Source organism: Aureobasidium subglaciale, assembly GCF_000721755.1.
Source record: "Aureobasidium subglaciale EXF-2481 unplaced genomic scaffold scaffold_31, whole genome shotgun sequence".
In the NCBI taxonomy this organism is placed as follows: domain Eukaryota; kingdom Fungi; phylum Ascomycota; class Dothideomycetes; order Dothideales; family Saccotheciaceae; genus Aureobasidium; species Aureobasidium subglaciale.
In genome coordinates, this window is record NW_013566964.1 from 39,214 (window position 1) to 59,021 (window position 19,808).

At 50.9% G+C, this 19,808-nt stretch overlaps 8 protein-coding genes across 8 annotated transcripts; 4 read left to right on the forward strand and 4 right to left on the reverse strand.

Annotated features, from left to right (window-relative positions):
- Positions 1–97: 97 nt before the first annotated feature.
- On the reverse strand, positions 98–637 carry AUEXF2481DRAFT_8663 (uncharacterized protein; the record flags this gene model as incomplete). The annotated part of the gene is made up of 1 exon (XM_013484254.1): positions 98–637. The coding sequence occupies one exon, from the start codon at positions 635–637 to the stop codon at positions 98–100; it is 540 nt and encodes a 179-aa protein (XP_013339708.1).
- Positions 638–1,501: 864 nt separating this feature from the next.
- On the reverse strand, positions 1,502–5,293 carry AUEXF2481DRAFT_33189 (uncharacterized protein; the record flags this gene model as incomplete). Its single annotated transcript, XM_013484274.1, has 1 exon — positions 1,502–5,293. One exon carries the CDS (start codon positions 5,291–5,293, stop codon positions 1,502–1,504), a length of 3,792 nt encoding a protein of 1,263 aa, XP_013339728.1.
- A 226-nt stretch (positions 5,294–5,519) lies between these two features.
- AUEXF2481DRAFT_44240 (uncharacterized protein) lies at positions 5,520–7,305 on the forward strand. The gene is made up of 2 exons (XM_013484292.1): positions 5,520–5,975; positions 6,026–7,305. The coding sequence occupies exons 1-2, from the start codon at positions 5,763–5,765 to the stop codon at positions 7,082–7,084; spliced, it is 1,272 nt and encodes a 423-aa protein (XP_013339746.1). The 5' UTR covers positions 5,520–5,762; the 3' UTR covers positions 7,085–7,305.
- A 206-nt stretch (positions 7,306–7,511) lies between these two features.
- Positions 7,512–8,768, forward strand: AUEXF2481DRAFT_8666 (uncharacterized protein; the record flags this gene model as incomplete). The annotated part of the gene is made up of 1 exon (XM_013484255.1): positions 7,512–8,768. The coding sequence occupies one exon, from the start codon at positions 7,512–7,514 to the stop codon at positions 8,766–8,768; it is 1,257 nt and encodes a 418-aa protein (XP_013339709.1).
- Positions 8,769–12,490: 3,722 nt separating this feature from the next.
- Positions 12,491–14,418, forward strand: AUEXF2481DRAFT_8667 (uncharacterized protein; the record flags this gene model as incomplete). The annotated part of the gene is made up of 5 exons (XM_013484256.1): positions 12,491–12,529; positions 12,593–12,735; positions 12,783–12,924; positions 12,974–13,417; positions 13,471–14,418. 5 exons carry the CDS (start codon positions 12,491–12,493, stop codon positions 14,416–14,418), a joined length of 1,716 nt encoding a protein of 571 aa, XP_013339710.1.
- Positions 14,419–14,706: 288 nt separating this feature from the next.
- AUEXF2481DRAFT_8668 (uncharacterized protein) lies at positions 14,707–15,630 on the reverse strand (the record flags this gene model as incomplete). Its single annotated transcript, XM_013484257.1, has 3 exons — positions 14,707–15,399; positions 15,462–15,545; positions 15,604–15,630. The coding sequence occupies 3 exons, from the start codon at positions 15,628–15,630 to the stop codon at positions 14,707–14,709; spliced, it is 804 nt and encodes a 267-aa protein (XP_013339711.1).
- A 189-nt stretch (positions 15,631–15,819) lies between these two features.
- AUEXF2481DRAFT_74678 (uncharacterized protein) lies at positions 15,820–18,207 on the forward strand (the record flags this gene model as incomplete). The annotated part of the gene is made up of 1 exon (XM_013484321.1): positions 15,820–18,207. The coding sequence occupies one exon, from the start codon at positions 15,820–15,822 to the stop codon at positions 18,205–18,207; it is 2,388 nt and encodes a 795-aa protein (XP_013339775.1).
- Positions 18,208–18,351: 144 nt separating this feature from the next.
- AUEXF2481DRAFT_70093 (uncharacterized protein) lies at positions 18,352–19,356 on the reverse strand (the record flags this gene model as incomplete). The annotated part of the gene is made up of 2 exons (XM_013484311.1): positions 18,352–18,925; positions 18,983–19,356. The coding sequence occupies 2 exons, from the start codon at positions 19,354–19,356 to the stop codon at positions 18,352–18,354; spliced, it is 948 nt and encodes a 315-aa protein (XP_013339765.1).
- Positions 19,357–19,808: the final 452 nt, after the last annotated feature.

Consider the following 19,808-nt stretch of genomic DNA (forward strand, 5'->3'; position numbering starts at 1 on the left):
CCGACTTTGTACACTATCAAACGTGTCCACGGACTCCAGCATACTAGCAATTCGACATTGTCTGAACATCCCAATTTTAGTCTGCAACGACTGCTACCTAACCCTGCTTCCCTTCTCTTGCAGCCTTGACCAGACCATCGAGCCAGTCCTGGTGACCATTCAGCATAGGGTTCGGCTTCTTGGTAGACAGCTCAGCCGCCGGCTTGCCAATCTGCGACTCCTGCGTCAAGATCCTAACACGATCTCCATCAAGATCTTCAATAACCCAAGCATGATAGACATCAACAGCTTTATCATCATCTCCATCACCATCAAATACAGCTCTCCAAGCCAAACGCCCAACTTCAGTCTTCGACGGCGTAACAGATTCGTAAACCTCAGAGGGCAATGGTGGGAAGCCAAAAGTTGAAAAGCTGAATTTGTTGCCTTTTTCTAGCATTGGTCCAGACTTTGGGGGAGTGATTTTGGAGCAGTTCCAGTAGTAGGTTTCCCATTTTGTGATGTCGGCGAGGTATTTCCAGATGTCTGCTGAGGAGAGGCCTTTGACTATCGTCTCGTTAGACACAAAGTTATCGGTAGTACCTGGCAAGAACTTTTCGGGCCAGATGATGGTGGGAGAGGTGTGTGCAGAAGTCATGATCGCGATAAATGTGTTGGTCTTGCAAGTATGCTGGTGTTGTTGATTGATGAATAGTGATGGACAACGATGATGACGATGTGAGGGGAAGCCAGCGGACGGCTACGGCAACGTCAATTTATACTTCGTCGCACGTATCAATCATCTCCAAACTTGGTTCGCTCGAGCTCGCTGAGTGTTTGGTAAGCACGACAGCTGGAGTATAGATTGATCAACACTTTTTGACCTGGTGTAGAATCGAGGTGTGAGAATCGATTGGTTTGTCAGCGGGGAGTAACAAACCGATCAATACCATAATAGCATTGGTCAACCACGACTAAGCACTTCGCCTGTCAATACTGCTCAGATCGAGACCTTTGAGATTACCATACATCAGGTACAATCTGTCGTCGAGAGAAGCGTTCCAAGGCTGTTCAATCTTGTACTTTCAAGCAAGTTTGGTCGACACCACCACCCTGTCAGCAGACGAGCACTTGCCTCCGACATCCACCACGCCTCCTACACACTCTTTTGTATTCTCCAGATGATGGTATTTGAACTTCCTATGATTCAAGCAGAATTTCTGATCACCTTAAAGCCGAATTGAGCAGAAGACACGCGAAATGTGACCGGAGGTGGCGCACGGCTTGGTTATTGTGACATTCTGGTGAACGGCCATCCAATTGCAAACCACGAACATCCACCGACCGTTCCTAAACTTATGTCGAATGTCAGTTTAAGCTTGCGACCGTGTCAAAAACTATAGGTCATGCGTAAAGATATGGTCGTGAAATATTTTGATTTTCCTAATGCCCGCCAAAAAGTGCAAATGAAGAAACAGGTAAGAACTATACATGAAGAAGGGAGAACACAAGATAACAACGCTTAATATGTAAGCAACTTGCCCTTCTTCTTCGTCAGATCAATGCCCTCTTTGGCATAGGCACAATATCTATCCTTGATAGACACAACCTCATAAGTACCCTCCTCGCTCGCTCGGATGGCCATGTGGTGGTCTTGAGAGAGCTCGCTTCTCATCTCCAGAACTTCAGACCTTTGGCCGCGACGAGCGTTTGTGCTGCGAGTCCAGGTGAACTCAAATGGTGGTGTGCCGCCAAAGTCAAAGGTGATCTCAGCTTCACCACCCTCGTGAATGTCGACTTGCGACTCAACACCCTTACCGACGCGTACCGAAGGCATGCCATGAATAGACTTTTGGATGTTGGTGGTGGCACGGCATGAAGAGCCTGAATCGCTAACACCGGTAATGACGAATGTTCCGGGCTTCTCCGCCAGACGCTTGAACGTTGTCGAGCCAGAGCTAGCTTTACGGGCCACACCATTGAATTCATAGTAGACCTGGAAAGGAGCTTGACCTGAGAGGGAGAACGAGATACGATCACCCACGCAGAAATCTTCTTGACTTTCCAGAGCACGAATGGTGGGAGCGTCATGAACGGAGATTTGCACTCTTGGTGAAGTGGCGTCAACAATGCGGCTACAGCCACGACTGTCAGTAACTCTGCGAATAGAGACAGCAGAATTACCAAGGTGCAACGATGAATGAGGAACACGCAGATCGTGGGTGTTCTTAGTGATGTCCTTGACGTAGAAGATTTCAGGACGTGCGGATCCATGATGCTTGATCTCAACGTCAATAGCAAATGGAGGCTGTCCTTCCAGTGTAATAGGAATGACTTCTTCGCCAGCAGACTCCACAGAGCAGTAGCTGTATGTACGGCCTGGATTGGTGAAGCGGGCAGAAGGACGAGAGTTAACCCGCTGTTGAATTGTGACCGGGGTGAAATGCTTCGAGCTGTGATCGTAATTGTCATCGGCCAACTCGGTGAAGACGTAGTCGATCACGCCAGCTTGAGAGGTGTCGAGGTTAATAGACGAGACACCAAGAGCGGCAGTGATGGCCTTGCTACGCTTCGACTTTGCGCCACGTTCAGACATGATGTTTTCATCGTACTTGTACTGGAATGGCGGCGCACCAGAGAAGTGCACATTGACCAAATCGTCTTCGCCCTCGCAGACATCGTTCTTGATGTACTTGCCTCCTTCGATCCTGTCGTACGAAGTCTCAGGAATCCTCAGATGGGGCCGCTCAATCCAATCGATACTAAATTTCTTGGCATTCTCATCGACAGCACCAGGACAGATAGCATCGTTGACTTCGAGAAGCTCGTACGTGCCTTCTTCGGCTGTGGGGAAGAAGCCATTAGGACTGTCAATTTTGATGATCTTCGACTGTTCGGGGTCGCGAAGGTTGCGGTAGCGGACACTCCAGGGCGCTTCTCCTGTAAGCTTCAGGGGCAGTCTCATGGTTTTGCCTTGAAGAGTTTTGATAGCACGCGAGCTTTCAATCTGCCCAAAGGAGACCTTAGGTCTCTGGTGACGAACGTTGATCTTGGCCTCCTGTTTCAAGAACTCCTTGCAACCCATTACATCGGTCACACTAGCCAGAGCAAGAGTGTAGTCACCACCCTTGGTCAACGTGTCGGTACTGATGGTGAATTGATCACCATGAATATCTTTAAGCGTGTGGCGTTTTCTGCTGCTGCCACGGACGAGTTCATACTCAACAGTAAATGGTCCTTCTCCACGAAGTGCGACATCAAAGGACACCGCCTGATCGATACAGACCTTGCGAGAAGGTGATTGCTCCTTGAAGTTTGCAGAAGCCGAGGGTTTGACGTCCTGCTCGATGACCATGTCCTCTCCCTTGAGGGGATGCCCCTTGTAAACATCGTCACTAATCTCGAAGAAGTTGTAGGTGTAATGTCCAGCAGTTGGGGGTGTCAGCTCGATCTGTCCACGCAAGCCGTTGACTCTCTCAGTGTGTGTCACACGATGGACACTATCCTTCTTAGTGATTTGATACTGGATGTTGAACGGCGGCGTTCCTGTCAGATGGAAGTCGACACGCAGACCGATGGGCTTGTTAGCGCACTTGTCGAAAATCTCTTCTTTGTCGATACGGAGACTCGGCTCGGCAGGGTTTTGCAGCAGACAAGATGCAGGTTCCAAAACCTCGCCAGCACATACTCCAGTAGAAACACTGTGCAGCGTATACAGACCAGCATCCTGAACGTTGGGCCTCTGCGACTGATTTTTGATGGAGATGAACTTGATCTGAGCTGCGTCGCTGTGATCACCGTTGGATTGGAGTTGACCTTCTGGGGTGAACTTGTACTCAATGTTGTAAGAAGTGCCGAGGAAGCCGCCAGAACCTTTACTTGCGGTAGAACCATACTGCACAGGAAGGGCAATGGAGTGGTCTTTGGCGACCTTGAGAGGGTGCTGAGAATCACAACCTCTCATGACGACGATGGGGCGCTCGTGAACGGTCACAACCTGATGGAGATGTGCAGCCTTTGTGGATGGCTTATCCTGGTCATCATGTTGACGCTCGGTGTAAGACACGATGTTGCCAAAGGCATCCTCGACTTCGTCCATGGAGTACACCCACTTGCCACTTTCTCCCATGTGTTCTCTCAAAGGAACAGTGACGGTCTGAGCACGTGCCCAAGAGATATCTTTTGTGTTTCTAATAGCGAGAGAGTCTGTAGACTGCTGGATGAGGGGCGAGATGAAGTCGTCAGGTTGAATGCTCTGGAAATGGGCCTCTTGCTCTCTTTGATTGGTGATCTTTCTGTACTTGATGCGAAGAGGGGGAGTTCCAGTAACCTCGAGGTCGATGCTCGAGAGATCACCCTTGCAGGCTTCGGGTGTCGATGACTTGATGACAGCCTGAGGACATGTCACAACGATGGTGTCGCCGACGCGTTTCCTTTGTACTTCCAACTTGGACTCATCCATAACCTTGCTCAAGAGGTACCTGCCAGTTTTCTTGGTAGGGTAGCGCAGTAGTAAAGGTTGGTTCGAGGCGGGGTGTGCAGCTTGTCTAGCGGCCTCCTTCATCAACTTCTTGATCTCCTTGCCTGAAATATGAATAGTCTCGTTGGTCGCACCATCGAACTCGTAGCGCAGCAGATCGATGCTCACCGGAGTGGTCTGGTTGATCTGGATAGGGAGGTAGACTTGTTGGTTCGACGAATCGAGGCAGAAGGAAGTTTTGGCTGGGTTGAGGATAGCAGAGCCTTCAGGTAGAATGTGGATGATCTGCTTTCCCAGGATCAAGGACGAATTGTGGAGAATGCTGGACTGCTTGACGTGATGGCCTGAAACACCGAGTTCCCGGTCGTAGAAGATTTTGCCTACGGCGGCCAGACCGGCACCAAGAGGGAGCTGAATGCGGAACATCAGAACGGCGTCCAGAGCGGCGTGTGCCAGGAAGAGAAGCAGCATGGTGGCCGAAGACCACTCGAGCCAGGGAATGCGCAACTCGGGCAGACCAAACAGGAAGATTCCATCAAAGGCGACCCATTTCATAAACAGCCATAGCGACTCTGTTTCCTCCTCTTTCAGGTAGAAATGATCATACAGCTTCCAGCCCAACAAGGCCAGGTAGAAGCCGACCACATAGAGTCGTTGTGTCGGCGCATCCAGAGTCTCGACAGGGATCAACGGACCGTCATTGTCCTGTGCTTGTCGCGCCGGAGCTCTGAGCTGCGTGATGTCTGGGAGCTTTTGAGGAGTCAAATTGTTGCGCCGCGTCGACTGCGGCGTCGAGGGAAAGGCGCCGGAGCGAAGACGAGGTGTGCCGTTCATCGCATACTGTGGGTCTTTGTATATCTGTCCAATGCGAGCCGGAGTTGGGTGAGGTGGGCGATAAGAACGAGCTTATGTCCAATGTCTTGAAAACAAGTACAAAACAATCAAGCTCGTCACTGCCTTGGCCCAAGCGCGTGCGCGCTCACAACGCGTCGTCACCCTGTCCAAACTCGAAACCTCCGACATGCATCTGGACTATCTTCTCGCACTTTCATCCATGTCTCTCAATTCCGCTATGCTCTGACCATCTCTAAAGAATCGTCAGTCCAAAGAAGTTCTAGACTGATCTGGACCGTCATCATCATGCCAGCAAAGAAAAGAAGACGCACAGATGAACCAAGTACACCTTTGAGTTCATCACCACCGGAACCTACCACTCCCAATCTCAATTCGTGGCCAGGATGGTGCGAAATTGAGTCAGAACCAGTCGGCTTTACTGCTATTCGTCGAATCTCGACTTGAACTTATGCATCTACAGGCCTTTTTCACCACCATTCTCAAGGACATAGGCGTTCGCAGTCTCAAAGTTCAAGAAGTCTTTGGCGTCGACGATACCGCTTTTGCTATATTGCCCAAACCAGTACACGCAGTCATCTTTCTTTTCAGATACCAAGCAGACGGGGATCCAGAGCAAGTCCAGGAGACAGAATGTCCGTCTCGCGTCTGGTTCGCCAATCAGGTAAGATACTGTACTATACCATCTTATTTCCTTCATTCTAACTTGTCAAGATTCCACAATATGCTTGTGGAACTGTGGCTCTACTCAACATAGTCAACAACATTCAGGATCTGGAGCTTGGTCAACCTTTGCAGTCTTTCAAAGACTTTACCGAATCGTTCGATCCGGTTGCTAGAGGTTATGCTATCGACAGCTTTGACTTTGTTCGCAAGATCCACAACTCCTTTGCACGGGACACTGACATGCTTGCAATTGATTTTTCGATGCACGAGCGTACCGAGAAGATAGCCAAGAAGCAGAAGACACAAGCCGTGACCGCTGCCAGAGTCACCAAGGCAGCAAAAAAAGCAGCAGAGAAAGCGGCAGAGAGAGCTGCTAACACAGAGCCAAACAAAGGTGCACTAAGATCTAATCCTTCTCGCAGAGCTAGAAACAACAAGCCAGTGATCGAAGACGTGGATCAGGAGTCTGAGGAATCAGGCTTTCACTTTGTTGCTTACATGCCTATCGACGACGACGTCTGGAAGCTCGACGGCCTAGACTCATTTCCCACAGCTATCGGAACCATAGAACCTGGTCAAGACTGGTTGAACATCGTTCAAACTTCGTTGAGCGTGCGGATGGCGCAGTACGAAGAGGGTCAGCTCCAATTCAGCTTGATGGCTGTCGTGCGGGACCCTGTCATTGAGGATCGTCGCGCTCTTGCGCAGAACATCCGGTCACTTCAGCACATCAAGGCACGTCTGGATGAGGTGTCTGAAACTTGGCGAAGCTTCGTGGCTTCTGATTTCGAAGACTCTACATTGTCTGGCGCAAGTGAGGAGTACGGTTTGACGAACGACATGATTGCAGAAGCACCGACAAGTCAGACGATGGCACAGCAGCTCAGATCGAGTTGCCCTGATAGCCTCTCGAAGGTATTGCAGGAGCTCATGACAAGTCAGGCTGGCTGCCGAGCACAAGTTCGCGACTCACAACAAGCAGAGATAACAGATGCAGAAGAATCCATGCATCGGAGACATGACTACGGCTCCTTCGTCCAGGCGTGGATGCAGGCGCTAGTAGACAACGAAGCTCTCAAGCCCTTATTGGACGAGGAGTTGAGATGAGACAAGATACGGCAAGTATCATATGCATTGCACTTTTGGTTCAGAGATACCCCTTCCTTTTTCCTTTCGTCGTATTCGCTTTACGAGAGACAGCACATGTGGCTTCAACGCCTGAGCATCTCATGGTTTCTGCTTTTGCTAAACTAATTGGACATCATCACGGCATTTTACTTCGAGCGTGTATTAGCGCAAAAGCAATTTAATCACACACTCATACCCACACACCACAGTACCTACTGTCATGCTGCATCTGTTCTAGCGACCTTGGTGGTTAATTTGTGATATTACCGCGTTATCTCCGCAATGTTCGCGACGAAAATTTCCAACGTTCCAGACCAACACTCTGCAACACTTCATACATTACCAACAGCAACCATCAAACACCAATCACATAACAATCGCAGCCAGACAACAAGAAAACTTCACAATGGGACAATACGACAGAAAAGCACAATCGCAAAGGAAACATGGACCCATCCTCAGCAGCAGCACCTCCAAAGCACCAGCCCGCCCCCCACCAATCGCAAAACCAGAATGGAGAGGTTCAGGCTACATGAAAAAAGCAAAAGCAAAAGTCCACCTCGATGGACCCAAAGATGCACCGTTACCTCAGGATCAATTATTACCTGTAGAATTGCAGCAATTGATGTTGAATATTTTCCAAAACTCATTTGCTGCAAGTGAGGACTTTGAGGAATTGAAGGAGCTTTTGAGGGAGGTTAATGAGGCGTTGTTGGAGAGGGATTTGGAGACGGCGTTTGGGAGTGAGGAGAAGAGGGAGGGGTATGCGTTGAGATGGTCGCCGAGTAGAGCTTTGGCTTATGCGAATGTCATGGCGGAGTTTGCTGAGCAGAGGGCAGAGGATGAGTGGGTGCAAAGGCTCTCCGATGCAACATCACAGAGTAAGACGAAAGCTCTCTGCTTCGGTGGAGGAGCAGCTGAATTGGTGGCATTTGCTGGATTTTTGCGCCATCTTCGGCCCGACGCTGTTGGCAAACCACAAGGAGAAATCGACACCAATGAGGAGCCCACGGCCAAAGCATCAACACCAATCCTGGATCTACAGCTCATCGACTCAGCAGACTGGTCTTCTGTAATCTCGAAACTCGAAACGAGTGCAACAACACCACCCCCATTGTCTAAATACGCATCCGCATCGGCCAGAGCAGCAAACACAGCTCTCGTCAACCCATCAACTCTGAACGTCACATTTACTAAGTCCGACATCTTCACCCTCAGCACTGCTCAGCTCCAAGAGATCATCGGCACAGAGCCAGTGTTGGTAACTCTCTTCCTAACCCTAAACGACCTCTACAACACCTCCATCCCCCGCACAACCACTTTCCTGCGCAAACTAGACACCCTCCTCCCTGTAGGCAGCACACTCCTCATCCTCGACACCATTGCCGCTACCGCCTCCTCACCCGTCCCCGACTCCGACGAGACCACCGAATATTCCATGCAATGGCTAGTCGACAGAGTGCTTCTAGGCAAACCAATCGAACCAGCTCCCATCGGCAAAGGCAAAAAGGAAACCGAAGAGTACGAAAAGAATTTGCCGATTGTGAGATGGGAGAAGATTGTAGCAGAGGAAATGAAGGTTAATAGATTAGAGGAGAAGTTGAGGTATCCGGGCAGTTTGGAAAATGTGAGGTATCAGGTGCTTGGGTTCAGCAGAGTTTAGATGGAACCCGGGAAATGGGGGATGGGTAGATAGTTTTGGCTACTTGCTCTTGCTTGTAATTTTATGTGATGGCGGTATGATGTTGTGTTTGGGAGTGCCATGATTTCTGTCCTCTTTGTTGGGAGCTATACTCGTGCTCTGTAAGAGTGGGGAGATCATCTATAGGCATAGATGTGTTCATAGGTAGTGTCGCGAACCTGGTCACTGTATATCACATATCAATCGATCGAGCGGAAATGGGTCTCGCTAAGTATACAAGAGTGCAAGAGAACAGCCCAACTTCCTCAGAACAAGAATCATTATAAGAGAAATGTGAAAACACAATAGTTACTACAAGAGGCATCAGATCTCCGATGTGCTGATAGGCAAAGTCGTCTGTGCTTGCTTCAGACAGAAAGAGTGTCACAATTTCGTAATATGTTGTTCAAATTGGATGGTTCCAATGCCGGTACATATACCGACATGGCGCTCGGTAGGGTTTACCCGTACAAAAATGTGACTTTTTACCCAAACAATCGGTTCGCTGGTACTCCTTCAGTATTCCTGATATCCCAAATCCTCTCATGTGCTCATAATTCGTTTCGGAAGAGGGTTTCTCTCTCTTGTGGTTGTTGTGAAGAGTTGCTCATTCCTTTGCTCTGTCCAATCTCAATGATTGCGTCAACGACTTTGACGAGTCATGTACCCGCCATTGTCTAGATGATTTGTCAGTTCAAAGTGTCAGAGGAGTCATGGAACGTGGCAAAGGACTTACGTGAACCGGTGCACAGTTTGCAGGCGTTCTGTCCGTAATGAAGAGCCAATTCATCCTGATGTCCCAGACCACTCTGCATATTCCAAATCAGGATCCTTGAACACAGTCTGTGAGTCTTGTGGAACAGCCTGGAACTCACCTCTCGCATACTCGTTGCTTCTCCCAGACGAACGCCGTCAAAGCTCAGGTGTATGCCGCTGCGATTGAGTCGGGGCGTTGTGGAATTGCAGAGCCGCGTTAGAAAGTCTCTGACTGTGTCCTGCTTCCACGTCTCCAGATGGATGCGTAGCTCGCGGTCGTCATTGATGATAAGTTCGAATCTGTCTGTTATAATCATGATCGCCTGAGAAGAAAGGCTGTTGTTTGCGTGTATGTGCCAACGACTCAGTCTCTGTCTGTCCCTAAGAGTGATAGACGGCACTTGATATTTGTAGACGAAGATGGGGACACCAGTGGCATGGTACGTGCCGCATATCAACACAACCTGCCTCAATTGCAGTCCTATCTAAACCTGAAATTGGGACTCGCCCTGGTTCGCCAAAGCACGTTGACCCGGCATCTTGCGACGCATTCACTCGATCAGGTTAGGTAATAAGAAAGAACTTGAGGCGGCTACCTTCCTTTGTGTTGGAGATTGCTGTGCGTTTGCGTGGCATGCTGGGAGCATAAGATCGTCGCTTGCAAGACCATAAGAATCAAGCAATAAATGAAAAAGTTAGATAGAGGCGGTACGGCGTCTAGTGGATTGGCGCCTATGGAGCGACTGCCCTCGGGATCTGTATAATTCGACTCAACTTTAATTGGCTGCTCCGGCTATAGGCACTCAAGGTCTTGACCGAGCACAACCAGTCAGAGCATGACAACTAAATCTGAGCCACGACATGATTGAGTTGGCTTGAGTATGCTGGGATACTGGGAGTAAGGCTGGATACTACATCGAATACTCAAGGCTGCTTGGCTTGTGATGAGGGTGTGACTTTGCCCACGCCGCGGATCGCGTCATGCCATGTCGGATCTTGACATGACTCCACAGGGGCTGGAAAATCGGGAGTTGAGGCCGAGTACGGACACTTCTTGCATAGGTTGGGGCTCCTTGACACGAACCACGTTATTCGAGAGATTTGCTAGGCGGCTCTGCAATAGGAATATTACATGCCGAACAACGCAATGATGCAGGGCAGCCCGGGCGGTTCTGATGCCTGGTTTGACGGACGGTGACCCCGAGACGCGTGCTAGCACGTCTGCAAATCAGGCTATTTGTTAGATATTGCATGACTGCAGTTGGCAGACAACAAATGAGCTTGGCAGAACGGATGGCGTCCGCTACGGACCGTGATGGTTGCTGAAGACGTACACTTGACACCAGTTTGCTTCAGCCTTCCGTTAGCGTTTCGAGTCCAACCACAAAGACACTGGAAGAAGGCTGCCTGGGTAGATCACGCCTCAGTCGCACGTATAAGCAGTGGGAGCGCGCGTAGAGAGGTGCAGAGTGCATTAGTAGGCTTGCTTTTGCGCCTTGTCCTGTGTCGCCTTGCGACCAATCTGGCTGCTGGCCTTTTTTTCTTTTCACTAAGCACTGTGGTCTGCTGTTGTGGTTTCTGGATATTGTTGTTAAATCTCACAGTTGATAGGATAATTCTCGACAGATGCGAACTTTGTCCGACTCCCCGTTCTTGAAAGTCCAGGTCTGTACAGATGTACGTCGCAAGAATTTGAGACGGGTATGTTCGATAGCTGTCGATCGTGCAGGTGTCGTCGGTAATCAAAATGTCGTTGCGAATCGGTGGTTCTTTAGCGCTATGGCCCGCTCCGGCGGTATGCATGACACGACTCACGTCTGCCGCGATCCATATTGATGCATGTCATTGCGTAGACTGAGTGGATTGTACCCTCGGGTAAGAACGACTCGGTCAAGAAATAAACCGAGACTCACTGAGGTGGTGGAGTCGAGACGCATGCCCCAGGGATCAAGCGCTACTTATCGATTCGCAACCTACCGGGCATACTCGCCTCGAGACAAACGCCCTCGTTGGCGTTGGCCGTACCCGGTGCGCCGGGCGTGATCCTCATTAGCCTCATGTCGGCTAGGATCAATTTACTCATATGTGGGTGAAAGACCCGCATACTACAGATTCTCCTCGCTTCTGGACATGGCTGTGGATACATCATATGGCAGCCGAGTCTCCTGGCCTGGCCGTGGATCTCGTCCAGGAACCAGTTTTCTTGTGGTCGAGGGCCATAGTAAGCACCATTGATGGAAGACGGGGTACACGTCCGTGTACGGACCACGGAAGTATTGCTTTCCCTCGTCGTGATAGAATGAGGCAGTCTCAAGTACGAAGGTTAGCAAGTATTCGGATAGGTTCTCTTCCTGACCCGGTTCTCATTTGCGTCCTTATTCTCAATACAGCTGAGAGAAGTCAACAATACACAGACACGTCAACAACTTCTCTGATTCGATGTGATCATCTGTGCTGACACAGAGTCAGGTCCATCTTGAAAATGAGATAAGATTAGATAAGATTATTTGTTCCTTCAAGTGTGTTCTGTGCTTTCCTCAGAACTGCTCGGATGCTGCAACGCCTGGTCTTGCCAGGTAGGGAACATTACCTCGACGTGGCGGACCTTGGTGGCGTTCCTCATGAAGAGAGACTTGTATCAGCTACCGCAGAAAGACTAAAATAGCATGTCGTACGAGCTCGTGTTTCAAAGGTAACAAACTAACAATGCCTTCACTTTCACGAGTAGAAGTTACAACAAGGCAGAAGGACGCTTGGCAGAGCATGGCGGGGTGCGGCTGCAACGGCTTCCGAGCACACCGAGCATTATGACGGTGCCCAGAGGAGTGATGACTTGGAATTAGTTGCAGGATCGCGATCGGTATAGGAGATTGTTCCTTTACCTCTATCTCGCTTCCCTAAGGACCTATCACATCTCTCAAAGCTATCGCCGGAAAACCATACAGATCATGTCTGGAGCGGACTTGCAGCGTATGGAGTCGTACCAGGTAAGTATGGCTAGCCGCCGAAGTCAATTCATAGGGCAGTGAAAGCTGACAATTGCAACGTAGTACCCGGCGACCCATGTCGGACACTTGAGTGCTGGACAAGAAAAGGCACTACTAGCTTTCAAGGAGCTATGTCAGGAAAAGGGATACTATAACCCCACCGGCGGTCCCAATGGCCTCCCCAGTCATGATGACGAGACAATGCTGTGAGCAAGGCCAGACGATCCTCAAGGACTCCCGCTGACCCTGGTAGACGGTACTTGCGTGCTCGCAAGTTTGTGCCCGGTGAAGCATTTGGTCAATTCAAGGACACTGAGGACTGGCGCAAGGAGAACCAGCTGGAGAAGCTCTACGACACCATCGATATCAGCGAATACGAGCAGACCCGCGTCTTGGTCGGTGAAAACGGAATCAAGAGTCAGCCCATATACTGACAGTCTGCAGTACCCCCAATGGACTGGTCGACAAGATCGCCGCGGTATCCCGGTATACATCTTCGAAGTCGCCCACTTGAACAGCAAGGCTGTCTCGGCTTATGAAGCCTCAACTTCGTCCAAGAACCAATCCGTGCAGTCTAAGATACCCGCCAAGATGCTCCGTCTCTTCGCTCTCTACGAGAACCTCACCAACTTTGTTCTTCCTTTGTGCTCCGAGATGCCCAATCGCCCTTACCCAGAGACACCCGTGTCACAGTCAAGCAACATTGTCGACATCTCTAACGTCGGATTGAGACAATTCTGGAATCTGAAGAACCACATGCAAGATGCCAGTCAGCTGGCCACGGCACATTATCCCGAAACTCTGGACAGAATCTTCATCATTGGTGCTCCATCATTCTTCCCTACTGTCTGGAGCTGGGTCAAGAAGTGGTTCGACCCTATCACTGTGGTATGTACCACTCCCCTGCTGAGTAGAAGGTATAGTTACTAACGCACATGCAGTCCAAGATCTTCATTCTTTCCAAGCAAGAAATGTACCCGACGCTTTCGAAATACATCGAGCCCGAGAATATCCCCGAGCAATACGGCGGAAAGCTGAAGTACAAGTTTGGTGATCTGCCCAACATTGATCCGGATCTTCACAACGTTCTCCAATGGACTGCTCCACACAAGCTGAACGGCATGGACACCATCCCTACTGGTCCCATTAGGTGGGTGACTGAGGCGAACGGTGACAGAGTTGCCTTGGCCGTAGGTTCAGAGAGCGGCAAGCGTCGCGAGCAGAAGGTTGCCATTGTCAAGTCATCACAACATTCCGCTCCTGCTGCCAAACAGGACGCTTCCTTGTACAGAACCACCAGCGGCGTGGACACCCACCCGCCCAGCCCACCCCCAGGACAGAGCGAGGCCATGCCTCCACCAACCTACACCGACGCCCCTACCGGCAACCACACAGCCCTTCCCGTGCGTGAGCAGCACCAAGTCTCGTCAACCATGACCTCCGCAAACCAACCCAGCACCGATAGAACGGGCACATCAGGTACGAGCTACATTGCCCAATCCCACACGCACGCCGACGGCACCCTCGCAGACGGCACGCCCGATAAGCGCGAAGGCACTTTTGGCGACACGTACGGAGTGAACGAGCCTAACACTATTGGGCAGGCGCCTAAAGAACATCCCATGCCGGAGCCAGAGCTGCCTCAGCCCACGTATGTGGATCAGGCTAAGCAGGTTGCAGGGCAGGCTTATGATACTGCTGCTGGCGTTGGAGCGAGTGCGCTGGCTGCTGTGGGATATGGAACGCAACAGGAGAATAAGGAGCAGTTGCAGGAACAGCCCCCGAAGAAGCCGGAGGATCCAAGAGTGGATGCTGTTGGCGATAGGAATGTCGAGGAGTTCCTTCGCAGCAAGTACGAGAGTCCGGCTGCCAAGAAGGCCGTGGACTGAAGGGCAATGCTTGAATTAGGCACGAAAATGGCAGACATGGCATGGTTTTGAATAGGAAAACACTCTAGGCTAGATCCTTAGCATACTCGATCAGCATTTCAGATAGAAGAACCCAATTGCATTCTTAACGAGAAAGTCCTGCCGTGTCTCTGATCATATCGTACTATACAGACTTTTTCATTCGATGTACTCGTATGGCTAGCAGGGAACAAAAGATAGGACACAAAAAGGGCGTTAAGAAGTCTATGAGGGGAAACAACAAAAGGAACGACAAGACTTTCTCACAATTTATTTGCCCTTGCTGACCCACTGCTCGACGGCTTCACGCACACCTTGCACCTTGTCGACAGCCTGGTAGTAACCCATTTGCGAGTGAGCCTTACCCGTCTCGATGAAGTGGGAAACACCATCACGAACGCGGATATGGTTATCACGGACAACAGGGTATTTCTCCTCGTACTTCCAAATGAGATCGCCGACATTGCGGGTAGTGATGGGAAGAACGGCGTAAGAAGTACCCACACCAGCGGCAACAGGAACGATACCACGGAGCAGGATGTTGCGGTTACGAGCGATGATGCTGCCGGCCATTGCGGCAACAATGACATAGACTCCACCGGGAAGGAGACGCTCGCCGCTTTCTCTGGGTGGTGCGAGGGATTGCAATGTGGAGATGGCAGAATGCTCGAGGTGCAGGGCTTTGGTGAGGCCTTTGTCGATGTTATCTTCGGCTCTTACGGCTTGGGCGTGCAGGAAGACGCGGGCGCGCTTGATTTGTTCGGCGAGACGTTGGGTGGGTGTTGGCGAGGCGGGCTGGCCGAAGATTCTGGCGGCGACTTGCTCGGTGGTGACCTTGTTGTGTTCCTTTTGCTCATCGCGCACGGGGGTGTTGACGGGCTCGTCTGAGAGAGTGGTCGCGTGGACGGCAGCGGGAGAGGGAGTGGCAGCGAGCGGAGTGTCGTAGATGGGCTTGCGCGTGTGCTGCATCATGGTGTGAGACTGGGACTGAAAGGTTGAGGTATGGTCTTCAGGAATATTCGTACGTGTTGGAGCTCCTCGGCGTAGACGCTTCTCTTAGGGTAGAAAGCGAGCGAAGCCATCGTCAGGGCTGCCACGGGCGCGGCGCTCTGCATACGGCGTCAGCAGGGGTCAATTGGCAGGCGCATATCATCAGCCTTCACTCACATGCCGTAAGAGGGGCTGGAAGGGCATTATGAAGAGTCTAGATGGGAAAGACGTGCGTATCTCGAGACAAGAGTGCCGGCCTGCGAAGTGCGAGCTGCCCCGGGTCGTCAACCTTGAACTGCTCGGAACAAAACTCCCCGGCCGTCACCCGGCTCCCGCCTTTGCTCATACAAATGACGCTGCTGCAATCCTGACTTGTCTGGACATGAACCAAGAATGCTCAAGCCTCCTCCGATAAGGCCCTGGACTTGCGCCGAGTGTCTCCGACATGGACATCGTCGTCGCCTAGCCACCGCTGCTACCTCCGCGACCGCCACTGCGACCTCTTCCGCCCCGCCGCCGCTTGTCTCGCACCAAGACCCGAACCTGTCGCACCAAGATACCACACTACGTCAGATCTTCGACTCACAGCCCTTCTGGAAGGAGTTTTCTACCAAACAACACCATCCAAGCCGGAAGCCTGTAGGACTTTTCCAAAACCGCTACCTCACCAGACCAGAAGGCTTTGAGCACTTTGCCTCGATCACTCTAGCAAAATGTAAACGCATAGTCACAAAGGTACTGGCCTATGATACCCCGGAACAGTACAAGAGCATTGCGAAAGATTTGGATAGACTGAGTGACTTGCTATGTCGTGTCATCGACCTTTGCGACTTTGTCCGCTCTACCCACCCGGATCGCAACATACAGGCTGCCGCTACTCAGGCCTACGCCCAGATGTTTGAGTACATGAATGTGCTGAATACAACTACTGGTCTGAACGACCAATTGAAGACTGCTCTTTCTCTCCCCGAGGTCGTTGCATCCTGGAGCGAGGAGGAAGTGACCGTCGCAAACATCCTGGCCAGAGACTTTGCCAAGTCCGCCATTGATCTTTCTGAGACCGATCGCCAGACTTTTGTCGACCTCTCAAATGATATTGCTGAGATTGGTCCAGAGTTTGTGGATCAGATGGTAGCGAAAACACCACTTCTCAAACTTCCTAGTAGCAAGTTGAAGGGAATGGACCCTTTGGTCGTGCGTCAATTGACTCGCTGGGGAAGTGTTTCCCTTCCTGCCATTGGTATGCCTGCTTCTTTGGCTCTGCGTACTGTAGAAGATGCAGACACACGCCGAGAAATCTACATGGCGAATCGCACATCGGCCAGAGCAAATATCGAGCGTTTGGAACATTTACTGCATAAACGTGCCGAGCTAGCTCGCTTATCTGGTCATGATTCATTTGCTCATATGGCCCTTTCCGACAAAATGGCGAAGAGCCCAGAAGCCGTGGTGAAATTCTTGGACGCGCTGGCCGCTGACAATGCTCCAAGGGTTCAGTCAGAGGTTCATGAGCTCCTGGAGATGAAGAAAGCAGATGCGCGCAGTGGCAACTTTCCTGGCCAACTCAATGCTTGGGACAGAGACTACTACCAGCATCAGCTTCTGTCTTCGATGAGGTCTAGAGCCCGTACTCCAGATGTGCTCTCGGCTTACTTTTCGCTCGGTACGGTGATGCAAGGGTTATCCCGTCTCTTTCATCGTCTTTATGGCATCCGTTTGGTGCCAAAGGAAGCTGCTCCCGGAGAGACTTGGAACAACGATGTCCGTCGCCTTGATGTAATCGATGATCGTGAAGGTCATGTTGCTGTAATCTACTGCGATTTGTTCGAGCGTGCTGGAAAATCACCCAACCCAGCACATTTCACCCTCCGCTGCAGTCGCCGCATCCTTCCCGACGAACTAGAAGAAGCAGAAGCCCTCAGAAATGCAACAGGGGGTCTCTTCGACACCGCCCAAGAAGCCGCAACAGACGGCCTCGCAGTCAACAAGTCCCTCCGCGATAACAACGAATTATACCAACTTCCCACCATTGCCTTGATCTGCGATTTCGCCATTCCCCAAGGTAATGCTACAAAACGACCCGCTCTTCTCACATTCAGAGAAGTTCAAACGCTTTTCCATGAAATGGGTCATGCTCTCCACTCCATCTGTGGTAGAACTGCTCTACAAAATGTAAGCGGCACACGCTGCGCCACCGATTTCGCAGAACTGCCTTCTGTACTCATGGAACACTTTGCTTCTGCCCCCGAGGTTTTGGCGTTATATGCCAGGCATTGGGAGACCGATAAACCATTGGATGCAAGTCGAGTTGCCGAACGAGTAAACCTCGATACAAGAAGTCAAGGTACAGAGACGGAAGCACAGATTTTATTGGCGATGCTGGATCAGAGTTATCATTCCAAGCTTCCGCTGTCGAGTGGCTTTGACTCTACAAGAACATATCATGATGTTTGGGGGAAATATTCCTCTCTTCCTGAGCCGGCGGGAACGTCATGGCAAGGCTTCTTTGGCCATTTGTTTGGTTATGGAGCGACTTATTATTCATATCTTTTTGATCGAGCGATTGCGGGGAAGATATGGAAGGATGTGTTTAAGAGGGGTGAGATGGGTGCTGTGGATCCAGAGGCGGGTCACAGGTTTAGGGATGAGGTGTTGAGGCATGGTGGTGGTAGGGATGGATGGCATTGTGTTGCTGGGGTGTTGAGGGATGAGACGGGGTTGCTTGCTGAAGGTGGTGGCGAGGCCATGGGAATGGTTGGGCAGTGGGGTGTCAAGGATTAGAGTGTCCGAAGTTGTACATATTTCGATTCATTGTATCAACACTACTTTACCGCTCACATTGTCCATCACTTACTCTTCTCAGAGAACGTGTTTTGATGCTCATGATTATGCTTTTTGTATATTCTATAGATTGCTCTTTGTTTTTCATACAGCCAAACTCTCACCCTTTCCCTCCTTGCTCTCAGCCCCCTTGGGCACAATCTTGAGCGAGAAATCGACATGTTTAGTACCCTGATGGATAGACGACGAAGAAATAATATCCACATCATCACTCACATAATCCTCCACATTATCCTCGGTCAAGCCACCACTAACCTCCACAAGCGGGCCCCTAACACCACCCCCATAATTCTCCTTGATCTTCCTCGCCGCCCTCTTCATCTCCTCTGGTGTAAAGTTATCCAACATGACCACATCAGCACCAGCTTCAATAGCTTGATTAGCTTCATCCAAACTCTGGCATTCGACCTCGACCTTGATGGCGAAACCACCGGCTGCTTTTGCGGCGGAGACGGCGGTGGCGATGTTGTTGTTGCAGGCCCAGATGTGGTTGTCTTTTAGCATGGTCATTGTGGAGAGGTCTTGTCGGTGGGGGTCGCAGCCGCCTACTATCATGCCGTACTTTTCGACGAGGCGGAAGCCCGGCGTGGTTTTTCTGGTGCCGGCGAGGGTATTTTTGTAGCCGGCGCGGCGGAGGAGTTGGAGGAGTGAGTCCGATCTGATTGCAATGTCATTAGCCTGTGTCTTGTGTAAAGAGGTGTAAGGTATGTCATACTTTGTGGCAATACCAGAACATCTGGCTATGACATTCAAAGCTACTCTCTCGCCTAGCAAGAGGTTGCGTGTGGGACCTGTTACGGTGGCTACGTGTTGCTTGCCATTCTGACCCACGAGCTCGCCTTCCTTGACCAGCCACTCCACCTTGCAGTCTAATTGCTTGAAGATCTCATCGACAAAAGGTACACCAGCGAGGATACCAGGAGATTTGGCGAGGAGACGAGCAGTTGCTGGTGCGGCACCTACGACGAAACCACCATAGTCGAAGGAAGGTGTGTCTTCAGCTAGCCAGGCGCTGATGACACTAGTCCAGGATGGGGGCAGCAAGTGTGCTGGGTTGCCATGGGCAGGCGCTCCGGAGGTTATCGTCATGATTGGGGAGATACGGTATGTGTTATGGTTTGGATTGTGTCAAGCAGTCAAAGACGTCGACAGGCGATGACAAAAGTCCAGAGCTGTCCCCTCCATCTAGCACGGCGGGGATCGCGGGGTTGCTTCCTCCCGAGTGCGCCCGTGCTGCCGGCCACTCGTTCCGGTATCGCCCTCGACCCTGAAGCCGATGGACAACCTCGATTTATCATACAGGCATCGTCTATGGCAATCGTCTTCACGCATATCGAGGGTGGACTTGGAACACCCAATAGTGACTGACTAGATCGCTTAGTTCTCATGACCTTATCTCGTGCGCTCGTTCGGCCGAAATGCCTACTGTACTAAAAGGAGGAGAATCCAACCATCAGACAAGACAGGTGGAAGGTCTGATCTGGCTGACTGAGGCCCTTTTGGGGAATGTAGAGCCATTTTAAAGCGCATCACAACGGGCG

Excerpts from the sequence above, each read along its gene's own strand:
- AUEXF2481DRAFT_44240 (XM_013484292.1), top strand. The coding sequence starts at position 5,763 with ATGCATCTACAGGCCTTTTTCACCACCATTCTCAAGGACATAGGCGTT. Across the intron at positions 5,976-6,025 it reads GCGTCTGGTTCGCCAATCAG|ATTCCACAATATGCTTGTGG; the intron begins GTAAGATACTGT and ends TAACTTGTCAAG.